At 39.1% G+C, this 13,343-nt stretch overlaps 1 protein-coding gene across 1 annotated transcript; it reads left to right on the plus strand.

The window, feature by feature from the left end:
• The first annotated feature begins 216 nt into the window (after positions 1 to 216).
• On the plus strand, positions 217 to 12,692 carry LOC127389703 (homeobox protein CDX-1-like). The gene is made up of 3 exons (XM_051630463.1): positions 217 to 797; positions 9,731 to 9,876; positions 12,438 to 12,692. Exons 1-3 carry the CDS (start codon positions 365 to 367, stop codon positions 12,690 to 12,692), a joined length of 834 nt encoding a protein of 277 aa, XP_051486423.1. The 5' UTR covers positions 217 to 364.
• Positions 12,693 to 13,343: the final 651 nt, after the last annotated feature.

Below are 13,343 nucleotides of genomic sequence, written 5' to 3' on the forward strand. Positions count from 1 at the left end.
CTACATTCAAAAAGTATGGAACCAGGATGATAATACAGAAAGGATCTGTGAGAAAGGAAGCACTAGAACTAGCAGCAAGGTGGGGTTGCCTGCGTGGTCAGCCCTTCATTTGAATGCAAATGTAATTTTGGGGCAGGCAGTTATCTGTGACATCAGGCAGGACCTTAGTAAACTGTTACCACCAGCACCTGGTAAAACCATTGTTAATCACGTGTAGTAAAGGGACATCAGGGCTAGCGTGAGTCATTTATAGAGCCAGTCAGGGCTAGAAAAGAGAGAGAAAGAAAGAGGAGGGGGAGAGAGATCAAACAAACACTGTGAGGAGCAGGATGTCCCAGCAAGACAAAGCCAGGCTGTGAGCATCATGTATGTGAGTTATCTTCTGGACAAAGAAACCAGCATGTATCCAGGATCTGCAAGGTGCAGCAGCAACAACCTGCCGGTGCAAAACTTTGTGTCTACTCCACCCTATTCAGACTACATGGGATATCATCATGTGCCAACTCTGGACACCCATGGGCAGCCTGCGGGAACCTGGGGATCTCACTACGGCCCACAGAGGGAGGACTGGAACGCTTATGGCCCAGGACCTTCCAGCACGGTTGCTGCTGCACAAATCAATGGCTCGTCTCCTGGACAGGTCTCCTACAGTTGTGCTGATTACAGCTCCCTCCATCCCGCTGGATCTGGAGGGTTACCTCCTGTAGAAACAATTAATGCACAGCACATCTCTCCCAACAGCCAAAGGCACAGCTCTTATGAATGGATGAGGAAAACGGTGCAATCCACTTCCACAGGTATGAGGGCACGGAGCTTTTACACTGAGAAGAGATTTCACTTTTTCTCCATTGCTGGGGGTTTTTTTTGCCAGGTTCCCTGTGCAGAGGGAAGTGTACTGATGAACAAAAACCACCCTAATTGCTCTGATAGATTTCTTCCTGGCACTTACATATTGGTTCAATTACTGGATGCTGGTTTTGATCAGCTGACTATTTCTTATATTTCTTTCTTAAACTTTAGTGATGAGGCAAATGAAAAGCAATGTCCTTTGACAGTGAAGAATTTTCATGTCAGATATGTTTAAAATGTTCAGATTTCAAATAATTGCTTTTAATAGGAGTCCTATAGATTGGAATAAAGCAGCATGCCTGCAAAAAGAAATCATTATGAAAGCATTGGATTTTGCCACCACGTGCACTTTGCCTATTTTCCTCAAGTTTTAGAGTACAGATGAAAAGTTCAAGAAAATATATGGGGGGGAGAGAAATAAGACTTTGTATCAGAAACAATCTCTCTAAACCCCAGAACACTGAAATGAAATAAGATTTACAAGATCAAACAATGAGTCAGTGCTTTAAAAACAGGCATGATAAGGAAAGGCTTGCTTCACTTTGTAATAGTACTCTCAGAATATGCAGGAATACAAAGATCCATGGCAATACAATCAGTTAATACAAGGACAGATCAGTCTCTGATGCGTAACAGTCAATGAGCACAAAACAATTCTTCAACAGTATTTAACCAGTAAAATAAGACATGAAGTACAAGAATTTCAATTTCATTGTGATGAGGAACAATTTAAAAAATCAATACTGAGCGTCCCTTAAACAAAAATCTGTACCTTTTATGAATGGAAAATAATATGAAACAAGAAAGGGGAGAAAGAAAAGAAAAAGAGGGGAAACTGCCTGAAAAGAACAGAGGTGCAATTCATTATATAAAAGTATTGAATCCTTCAAGGTGCTGAGCAGCTTTGATGTGCACTGAGATCAGTAGAAATTAAGGAAGCTCAATACCTCCCCTGAAGAGATGTTCACAGTATTTCAATGTTACATCCCAGGAAGGTTCCTTTCTTTTTCAGCCCTTTTCCCACCCCAGGTCTGTTCCACACATGCCTGTAAATAAGTTTTCAAAAAAAGTACTAAATCAGTCCCCAATGGGAAAGTAATTACTTAAAACATACTTTAAAAAAAAAATGAAAGCAACTATATAGAAAAATTGTCTTTATTTAAATTATTTATATGGACGGACTGAGTCATCCCCACTCCTGCTGAACACAACTGTAGTATAGAGAGAGTCCATGGAAGTCAATAGCCAATCAGAGTAGGTTGTTACTCTGGTGAGTAAAAATTTTTTGTTAAAAAAACAAGAGTAGTTGGGGGTTTTTTAATCATATTCATTTTTTTCTGAATACTACCAAGAAAAAGACAAGAGAGAGATGGTCTTGTAAACACTTATAGCTTCCTTTTGAGTAGTCCTTACAAGGGCAATGAAATTGCTCACAAACTCTATGATTTAGAGATGGCAGAATACTTGCCCAAAAACCCCCTACATCTCTTCTTTACCTGCCTGTCTCTTACTCCTATGGATTTAATTTACAGCCTCTATGAGAGAAAGACCTGATATATCTGTCTGTGCTGTTGCTTTTATAGTGGGGACACTGTGAGATACATATCTTTATCTCTCTATACACAATATAGAGATTATATATATATATGTATATGTATATAAATCAGACAATAACATTCTAACTGCCTGCTTAAGAAGCATTCTTAGGGCTTCCTAACCTTCCAAATTTCAAACCTACAAGGGTCAGAGCATTCACAGAAGGTGGTGGGAGTCTCTGCGTTCTGGAATGGTCCAACAAGATGCTGAGCATGTTAATCTCAAGAAAAACTGAAGGAATCAGCATGTCAGAGAAGCATATGCTCCCAAATGTCCATGGTCCAGTGTAAGGCCCTCTGAAGTTAGTTGGAGTTTGTCCGTTCATTTAAGGAAAAATCCAGATAAGTAATTCTCCTGCTCCTTTCCCCCTCCCCCCCCCTTTTTTTTTCCTAGGCTAGGAATGCTCAGTGCCAATAGATGTGCTTCTGCTTCCTTACTCACTGCCTTCCTCTGTGTAAAAGCAAGAGCATTTTGGGTATTCCCCTTTTTCCAAACAGTAAAATAACTTTTAAAAATCTGCCCTAACAGCCATCTCAGATCTAGCAGTGCACTGAGTTTGATTCTGAGCATGCAGATGACTTCAGATATGTGACAAGGCTAACTACAAGTATCAGTGTTGTTTCCTGGATCATGATCAAAATCCGGAGCATTCTCTTAGAAGGAATCTTTTGCATTTTACATCCTTGAAGCTGTATGCATGCCTGGAGCATTGCACCTCTGTGTTCTGGTTTGAGGCAAACCAGGACATTCTGTCTTTTTGCAAAACCTTGAGGAATTTCAGTAGAAGTTTCGTACAGGCAAGACTGAAGAATCAGCCCTATTATTTATTAGTTTTCCTGATTCCCTGTGAAACAGATATGAGCCATATTCTTAAAGATGGATAAACTGTATTACTAGTAGCAAAATACTAGTTATCAATAATATTATTGTTTCACTATAGAAATGTTCATTATTAAGGGAAGTGATTTTTGCAAGATATTCTGGAAACTGTGCAAGAAATGTTCCTGCAATCTTAGCCATTTAAGATCAGGAGCAACTCTTTCCAAAGGTTTACTTACATTGGGTACTCTGACTTGTAACAGCTCCAGAAACAAAGCTCAGAACGAGTGACATTTCCATCTCCAGAGATTTCATTATTAGCTTCTCTTTTTGGTTTGTGGCCTCATGACCTGACAAATTACAAACAAAACACTTTATTGAAATTTCTACTGCTGTGTCATGTCCTACAGGTCTTTTGATACTCTGTTACCTATACACCTAACCTGGAACAAAACAAGAAATTATTTCAGGTCTTACCCTGTCACCTTAAAAACAACATACAACATAAAACCATGTCTTCAACTGGTGTTAAATGAAGTTCATGAGTTTATGCTACATGAAACCACTGGAAGATCTCAGTACTTAATACAAGGTTATCATCCTGGTTTAGTATTACTGGAATGCATCTCCCCCAGAAAAGACCTAATAAGGCTTTCATCCATCAGTCTCTCTCTGGTTGGAGGATGTCTGAATGTCCCTGCAGCTTAGGAACTGAAGGGATCAGGACTTGATCCTAAATGCAGTGCACAGGATCCAATACTTACTCTCTGCACTCTTGAGGGTGCTCAGGATATAGTAGAAAGCAAACACATTTTGACTCAGAAAACTTGAAGGAAAATACACTGACTAATTAGTCTTCTAAACCAAGAACACAGATTGAAAAAGACACCTCTCTAACCCTTGTATTGCTCGTGTTTCCTCTCCTGAACCAACACTTGAAAAGGGGGAGCAAAGCCTAGGCAAATAGCAGTTTTAACAGAGGACAGAACAAAGCCATGACAACTAGAGGTGGAAGTGGCAGTTCCATACACACACAAAATGTAAGTACAGGCAAGTTCTTTGATGGAAAGTAGAATAAAATCACCTTCAGACAAGTTACAAATCCCCTCCAGTTGATTTCAGTATTTTTATGGGAGTATGCAATCGCTCACACAGGAGCAGACTTTACTTTTTGCCTTCATGAGAAAACAACACAGACCTGTGGAAAAACTACCCAAAACAATCAGTTTGAATAGTTAACTGCAGAGAATCTGCTAACAAAGATGAAAGTACTGCTTGCAATTCCATAAAACAGGGAAATAACAAGTTTTGAAACAGAGGTAAACTATGAGCAGACACTTTTCCCCTGGATGACAGTTCTCCTGTCATTCCTGTTCTTTAGAACCTTACTCTGCAGACATTAAGACAGTTTTCTGATGCTGAGGACAAGTGCTGGTAGCAGCATCCCCAAATGCACTGTAAGCCTATAGCATCTAGTCTTTGAAGAAAGAAATTCATTCCCTCAAATCTAAGGAAGAGAAACAAGCCTTTTAAGAAGCTATTCCTGCAAAATGTTGAATGCCTAAAGAATATACAGCACTTGGAAAAAAAAATAAGTCAATCACTTGCTATTTAGTCTCTATAGTCATTGGCAAAGGGATTTCCTTGACCTTGCCACTTAGAAATCCACCTATGTTTTCTGCCAAACAAAATCCGTACAGATCACTCTGTCCAAACACTGTTTAAAGGTAATAAAAATGACTCTGCTTTGGACTCAGTTCATGCTGTATAATGAAGATGAATAGAAAAGTTTACACTAGCAAAGTGAAGGACAGAATTTGGCCAATGAGCTCTATTACAGAATAGCAGCACACACTCAAATTTGAAAACATCAGTATTTTAAATAGAAGTAAACAGAAGGGAAATTTTTTTCAATCTCTTTAAAGGTTCCAATTCTATGATCCTGTTCTGTCCTTTTCAGCATGAGTCATCTGAACATGCATAACAAGAATAATTCTCAATAATATATTATTGAGAATAACAAGAAATTATCAAGACCGCAGCAATAAACACAAACACCATATTTCACAAACCTTTATGCATCCAACTTTGCAATAATGAACAGTCCTGCCCATGGCACTGAGACCTCTGGCAGGAATATTACTACTCACATAATACAGGTTTGGATCCGTCTACCATTTCCTAACACACTGGCAGTGTGTGGTTGGAGTTTTTTCATTTAACTTTACAGAACATCATGTGCTTCACAATGTCCATGTTCAAGACTTAATTAAAATTACTTTTGCTTCATAACTTCAGTTAAGTCAGTGAAATTACACTAGGGAAAAGTCATCCCTTTCTTTTCCTACACTTTTGAAGTGCATAAGTATTTAGAGAAAAGCACAAAAAAAACCCTCTGAGGCCTGATCTCTAACAGGCCAGATCTTTATAAACTCAAAAACTAACAATAATCTCCCTCTCGATACTGAGCTAACATAGAGATGCAGATTTAAACTGAGCATATCTTCAGCCCAGAAAGCTGCCTGAAGTCAACCTCCAGTCATCAAGTACAGACATTAACTCCCTGTGAAACAATGTTAAACTATGGAATCCAAAGGGAAATGCCTTCTGAGGAATCCAAGAGTAATCCCACAGAATTCTATATTCTACATCTTCTACCTAAATTAGGTAGCTTCTGGATTTTATGATTTTATTAATTAAGCCAGTTTCAGTAGATGAAGAATATTCCTGAAAACCTAAGAGAGGAGGCACTGAAAAAGGGGCCAGTTCTAATGCTAATTTATTTTGCTTTGTAAACTAGTTGTGAGGTCCGATGGTGGTTTTTTTTTTCCTTTCCTGGCCTACATTGTCTGAGGTTTTGAGGCCTATCTGTCATATTGAGGCAACAGACCCTTTCAACACTTCACTTTGCTTTGATATGCAGTCTTGTCTCTTCCTTCTCCCTCTTTTCTTCAGGAGTTATATTGCCGGAAAGGGTGATGATTTTCACAGCAAATAAAGAGGCCTTCTCCTGGCTTTATTGTCTTCAGAAGAAATACTCTGTGAATTTTATGACCAATGGGAAAGCTGTTCCCTTCCCCCAACTCTAAACTTGGCCAGTCACAGAAATTGCTAGAGCGGGTGTGATAGAACCGGATTGTTAAACTGTATCTCATGAGAAATTTTCTAAGTCTGAAATGTCTCATTTCTTGCTGCTCCAAAGGCACCCTTCACTAGCCACTACTTGCAAAATAGGATTTAGTCAAAACCCACTGCTCTTAAATAGCTCATTAAACCCAGGAAATCCACTCCCCCAACACAAAGGCACTCATACTGCAAAGGTAGTTGCTTCAAAGCTCTTTTGTTTCATTTTTCTTCCACCCAACTACTAATAACCTCCCTGGGCACTTGCAATTCTGTGCTATAACTATCCATGACAGAACACATCTCTAATAAAACTGACATTATATTGCTGATTAAAATTATAATCTGTCACTAAGAAAAGATCAATTAAGATTACAGAAAGTTAAATATTGGCAATTTCACTCACATAAGTGGGTAAAATAGGCAAGATTTCACTAACAAATTGGATAAAAATATTAACTTTTATTACTGCATCATTAAACTCTGCCATAATGTGCTAAACAAGTCTGAGAAGTCAAAAACATCCTTCTGCTGTCTTTGGGATGAATTCTTTAGTCCCACCTCAAATTTTACTCAGGTAATACTTCTTGAATAAAATGCGTCACTGTAAATAGAACCAGAAGAAGGTCTGCAAGATTTGGCTGAGAGTGCAGTGGAGTGGATTTATTCAATCTAACAGATGGAATTTAGAGGCTAAGGTTTGTTGCTGCTGTTTGTTAACTTTGGCAAATAAAAGTGTACTTTGCCTTTGAAAGGAAATGCCATATGCAGGCTAATTCCAACCCAGCATCCAACAAAGGCATCAGGAAGACTCTCACTGACATCAATAAGGGTCTGGGTAAAGGCCTAAGAGACTAAAATATGACTCTGCCAGAACTAAAAGTATCCTCTCAGAAGACCCTGGTAGATCTCAGCTCCTATATTCTGTATTCTGTTGTATCTCACTGAGAGTATTACTCTACAAAAACAAAAAAAAACCAACAAAACCAAAACAAAACCAAACAAAAAAAACCCAAACACACACAAAAAAACCCCCACACAAAAAAAAAAATTAAAGACAAGATTTATGTGAAAAATCCTAAATATTTTTTTTCAGCTTGTTCTTGCCTTTTAGGAAGGAAATGTTCTCCTTTTGCTTTTCTACTTTTAAAATTATTCTGTGAACTTACTTTAAAGAAAGAAATTAGATTGAAAGCTCCCAATTTTTCCTTCAAGAAGAAAGCAGATGTTATCATTCCTAGTAAAAATAAACTGAAAGCTACTCAAACGAAAAGATTTCATGGGAGAAAGTTCTGCTTTCTACATATATTTAATTTCTTCTTCAGTTTAGAAAGCAAAAAGCCCAACCCTCTCCTACTCAGATAATAAAGAGTTTAAGCACTTAGAACCAGAAGCAGAAGGGTTTATCTTGAAGTTCACCACATTGTTTTGGCAATAGAAGAACATTTGATGCTTGTCTATGGCTTCTGAATGAGAATAGAGTTCAAGATAAGATCACCTTGTTGCTCTTTTCTGTGCTCCATCTTAACAACACAAAGGATACTAGGGAAACATTTTAAATATTTTGTTCCATAGAATGACCCCAAATTCTCATTTAAAGAGGAAAAAACCCAACTAAATCACTGTCTTGAAAGATCAAAAGTTTAAAAATATCAAGTGAGGCATTAAAGCACCACAGGTGACCATATGTTAAACAAACAATTTACACTTCGAATGAATAAAAACAAATGTCCTAGTATTTATGTGGACTGAACTGAATAACTGCTGTTCTTTAGAGACTCTACAAGTCTTACCATAATGTTGTAAAATTAACAGCACTTTTCACTTGATTATCAGTGTAAACATAATTGGGCTAATTCTGCTTTCACTACAGTTTGGCAATGACAGAAATGCTACTGCAATGAGAATGTCCCTTGTAACTACCCCAGCTGAGCACAGCTCAGGGGAACCTTCACAGGGAAGTTAACAGATTTGAGTCAGACAGGCTTTGCCTGCAAGGACTGTATATCTGCAGCAGTAACTGACTGCTACAGGCAGCAAGCCACCCCGTGCCTCGAGTTTCATCCATCACCTGAGAGAGTCTGATTTTAAGGGAGCTGCTCTACTATAGTGACCACTAAGGACACAAAGGTTCACAACCTACAGTGAAACACACGGCAAAAAACCACAAACTAAAAATAGATTCCATGTCCCAGACAATTTGCAGTCTTAATCTGAAGAAATGTCCATATAAATATGGAAGCACAAAAAAATGGTAAGACTGTAGTTAGTGAACGTGGTAACTCTGGTCTTAACAATTATTTTTAAGTCTAAAAAAATGCAGGCAGACCTTAGGCTGGGGCTCAGGGGCCTTGGCTTTAAGCAGGTGTTGATCTCCAATACACTGATTGCCTAATATGAACATTAAGAAGAGAGCAACAGTGGGTGAGAAAGAAAGCATCAGCAGCCTTCCCTATTCTCAATTCTCTTCCCCCACTGGCAGCACATTCTGTCCTCAGAAATTGTCCTGTAAGGAATCCATAAAATTTCAGCTGTTTGCATCTGTGTTCACTGGCTCATGTCATTACCTTTTAACGACCCAGATACTGCTGAGCCATGTCTGCTTCAGTCAGCTGGACCCACTGCTGAAAGGATGCAGCAGTGCTGCTTGCAAAGGAACAGATGCTGCAGTTCTACCATCCTTCAATGCCCTTTGTTAAGTATTATTGCTGCCTTTTTCTATTTTTTATTAACTGTCATCTGAAAAATTTATGTTACTATTCCCTGTGCTGTTATCAAGTCATGGATAGACTGTGCCAGACTTGAAGGAGCAACACAACCTCCAAATCTCAGTTACAATCACAATATTGTATTAATTTTTCTAGCAACAAGAAGTGAGGAAGTTTGGAAGCTCTCCGTATTTTCTATGCAGTAAGTTTTTCTTCATGATTTCCCTCTGAAGCAGGTAGCAGTGTATCAGCTTCAGGGACCAAGAAACATATCAGTTCCACACCAGGCAGGAAGCCTGCAGCAGAGTTGGAAACAGAATCCAGGTTTCCTGGCTCCTTGTTCTTAACAAGAATGCCTTCCCTTTCCCAAATGATAACACAAGGGTGATAAAGGATATGACAAGCAGCTTATCATGTATTTACTAAAGAGCAAACCCAAATTCTGGTGGCATGAACCTCTTGTATTGTAAATCAAGACCAAGTCCACAGCAGCCAAGGGAGATACTTTGGGTAAGTGCACAGAGAATCAGGCCTGAAATACCAGCAAACATATTTTCAAATGTAAATCCAGATATTTCGTGTTACTAAAGTTAAAAAATTCTAGCTTGAAGCAATGTGTTCTTCTTTCAAAACAGGTAAAACAAGAACAAGAGAGAAGTACCGAGTGGTTTACACAGATCATCAGAGATTAGAATTAGAGAAGGAATTTCATTACAACAGATACATTACAATCAGGAGGAAGTCTGAACTTGCTGCAAACCTAAGACTTTCCGAGAGACAGGTAGAGTATGGATCACCCATTCAGGGTTTCCTTTGAATTTATTATTGCTGAAGAGGAGATAACCCTACTGGTTAAGAACACAAAAATGTTAATGCCTCTAATAACCAAACAATGTGACTGGCCAGCTGAAATCCTGATAGTCCTGTTTGGATTATTCTTCTACATATCCCACCAGCACTATTTCAGCTCTCATAGTGACATTAAAGAGCTGTGCAACAACATGGGAAAGCAAATACTAGTGTTCCATACAGTTCTATTCTGAGAAATAAGTGTTTAAACATACCAAAAAAATCCTGCCTGGGTTTCTCTCTGCTTTACTGTGGCAGTGGTAGCAGGGAGAAATTTTTACCCAAATTTCCAAAGTGGAAGTTCTGGTTCTGCTGAAGTCAACGGGAATTCTGTAACCAATTTCAGCAAGGCCAGGTTAGCAGAGAATGTAAGTGATGAGCTCAAGTATGTTCAGGACACTTGAAGGTATTTTTTTCTTTGGTTGCCTTTACCTTTTGTTAAAGAATTTCTACATACTTGGTACTCCTTTCTCCTGCCCCTATTTCCTCCCACCCCCTCCAAACTCCACTTCTCTTTCCACAATGTAAATCAAAACACAATCCAGTCTTATCCAAAGATACATACCATTTGCTCTGGCACCATTCTGTGCCGTGTTCTTCAATCATAAAGTTGCAATGCCTGTGCCACCCCCTACCAAAGCAAAGCAGTTCCTGGGCTCTGGCTCTCAAGCCTTCAGCTGGCTCATGCAAACCATCAAGATAAGGTGCCAAACTCATGTCCCACACAGGCACTCACAACAAGGGCTGAGCCCATGTTCGGTCCCATTTTACTTGGAAGTTTCTTGAAGCAGTGTACTGAAGTGAGCAGTAAACAGACAATTAAAAGCTTTACTGAAGGATCTTCCAGAGTAGATTTCAGGACACAATATGCTCATTTGCTGCCTTTTCTATCTGCAAACCATCACAGCACTGTTTTCTCAGTCAGTTATTACTCAGGATCATTCACTGAATATCATGTCTGATTCACCATCATTTAATGGGCTCTGCAGAGCAGGGATAGTCCAGAATCCACTGTTCATCTGAGTTGAACTTGACTTACACAGCACACACTGGAAGACTCTACAGATATGTAGAACCAAACACATTTTGCAAATATTTCTCAGTCTGCTGCTGAATGCGAGTATTCAATTATTGAAAATTAAATTAGTTTCAACCTGGTATAAAAATACACTGTGTCTTTTTGCTGGCTCTTAAAACATTATTAACTTGCCTCATTATGCTGAATATAAAAACTACGACCCTGCTTCTACAAACAACCAACAATATTTACTTGAAACTTCCTAGTTCAGTGATAATTCCTGATAATTTTTTTTGTTAGTGTATTTGACATGATGATACAAAAAAGACATTATACATTTCTTTGGCATATATTGGGGAAACATGGCAACAGTTTTTTCAATATCTGCTGTTCTTCATCGTCACTATATGTTTATTAATTAAATTAATTACAGTGCATAAAGCTTAAATTTCTGAAGTCACTTTTGAAAATGTAAGATTAAGAAATAAATACCTGATCTACAGTCCAACTACTACCCTTTCATACAAATTAAACAACCCCATTGTATGAATATGTCTGAGCACATACTGTCCTATCCCAGGTTCCACTGCACTCAACCTAAAACCTGAATTTATTTTCTGAAAAAGCTTATTTTCTGGCTATGCCAAAATCCCATCCAGGAATCTGGAATGAATATCTCAAGACAAAAGGACAAAGAACAGTTGTTTAAATAAGGAAAATATATATCTAATAAAGAAAACAAAAAAAGGCAAAATGAAGCAGTGCTAATATGGGAAGGATATAAAAATAAAGGAGATTATGAGGACAAGAAAGATGAGAAAAAATTAGACTTCAGTGGAGAGTTACTTGAACTGTGTGGGCAGCAGCAGCAGATTCTGGCTCTAGCTACAAATGCAGTAAGAGGCACTTAGCTATTCTAAGGCACCACTTATACAATGTTTTGAATTAACTTTGTGTACTAAGAGTGAAATTCTGTTCAGAAGTGTATTTCCATTGGCTTAAACACTGAAGCTAACCAAGTGATGTTCAGGATCCAAACAGGAAAGATTTTTTACCTCAATTTATAGGCCACTAACAGGTTTGGGCTTGCTCTGAGTAGGGCATGTAGTTTTCAATGTAAAGATCCTCTCAGATTCTTTTGGCCATCACTAAGATGCTTGAGATTCTGTTCTGTTACATTTTGTACCAAAAAGAAAAAGAAAAAAAAAAAAATCAAAGCTCATTCCATAAAAAAATATCCCCTAAAAATAAAACTAACACTGAACAACTCTTCTTATCCAACTAATAATAAAAAATTATTCCCAGATAGGTGAGATTACCTGCTTGAAAAACAAGCAACCATCTCTGTTGTCCCATTTGCACTGCCTTTCTCACTCATGCAATTGCTATTTCCTGTGACCCTTGTCTGTACACATAAAGGACCACATTGCATTCTATTAACAACTGAAAAAAAATTTTCCTCTGCTCCTCTGCAGGTGAAAATCTGGTTCCAGAATCGCAGAGCCAAAGAAAGAAAATTAATGAAGAAGAAAATGACTCATTTTGATGGCAGCAATCTTGGCTCTATGCAGAGTGACTCTGGCTCAGTGAGCCCGATGCCAGTTCCTGACCAACAGACTCATTCAGAAATGCCTAGTTCTTTATTCCCACCTCCACCTCCTCCACCTCCAGTTCCCATGAATGGTTTGCAGCACAATGGGAACCTGCAGCAGGTGGTGGCCTCTCAGTAAGGCTGCCTGAAGAGCTACTGCATAACGAACACTAGAAACCACCAGTACCCGGAGCACTACAGTATGAGAGGACAGCTGGAGCTGTTTGGCAGGAGTCCCCAGCATGACACAGTTCTGTGCACATAAGCTTCAAGTAAAATAAACCAAGAGCCACTTCTCAGGTCTGCAGGATAGTGCAAGGTCCCAAGGGCAACAGAACTGCTGTGTGCCAGGAGTCCTAGTTGCAGGGAGCCTCTGCAAGAGGATGCCATAAGTCTGTGCCACAAGGCAAGCACCCCTCCAGCCCCTCAGCAGAAGGGTAGGCACTGGGAGGGAGGAGAGCTGAGGACCAGATACAGCCACTTGCTACAGGACATTGCAGACACACAAAAAAAAGCACAAAAAGGGCCACAGGCCACGTACCATTGCTGAGGCAGCAATGGCAGCTGGACATAAGTGTTCTGCCTGTCCCTCGTCCCTAGGGAAAGAGTGTATTCCTCTCCTTTGATCTCCACACAGGTTCCATGTGCTAATCTCACTTTCATGGACTTTACACATGGATCTTGATAAATTAAAACCTGGCTTATATGTTTTGTTTCACTTGATGCAAAGCCTGGGTCATGGGGATTGCACTCACTATATGTTAAGTGCAAAGGTCAGGGATGAGTTTTG

This window comes from Apus apus, chromosome 12 (assembly GCF_020740795.1).
Source record: "Apus apus isolate bApuApu2 chromosome 12, bApuApu2.pri.cur, whole genome shotgun sequence".
Taxonomy (NCBI): domain Eukaryota; kingdom Metazoa; phylum Chordata; class Aves; order Apodiformes; family Apodidae; genus Apus; species Apus apus.

Coding starts and splice junctions, on each gene's coding strand:
- LOC127389703 (XM_051630463.1), top strand. CDS start 365: ATGTATGTGAGTTATCTTCTGGACAAAGAAACCAGCATGTATCCAGGA. Junction 798..9,730: donor GGTGCAATCCACTTCCACAG/GTATGAGGGCAC, acceptor CTTTCAAAACAG/GTAAAACAAGAACAAGAGAG. Junction 9,877..12,437: donor TAAGACTTTCCGAGAGACAG/GTAGAGTATGGA, acceptor GCTCCTCTGCAG/GTGAAAATCTGGTTCCAGAA.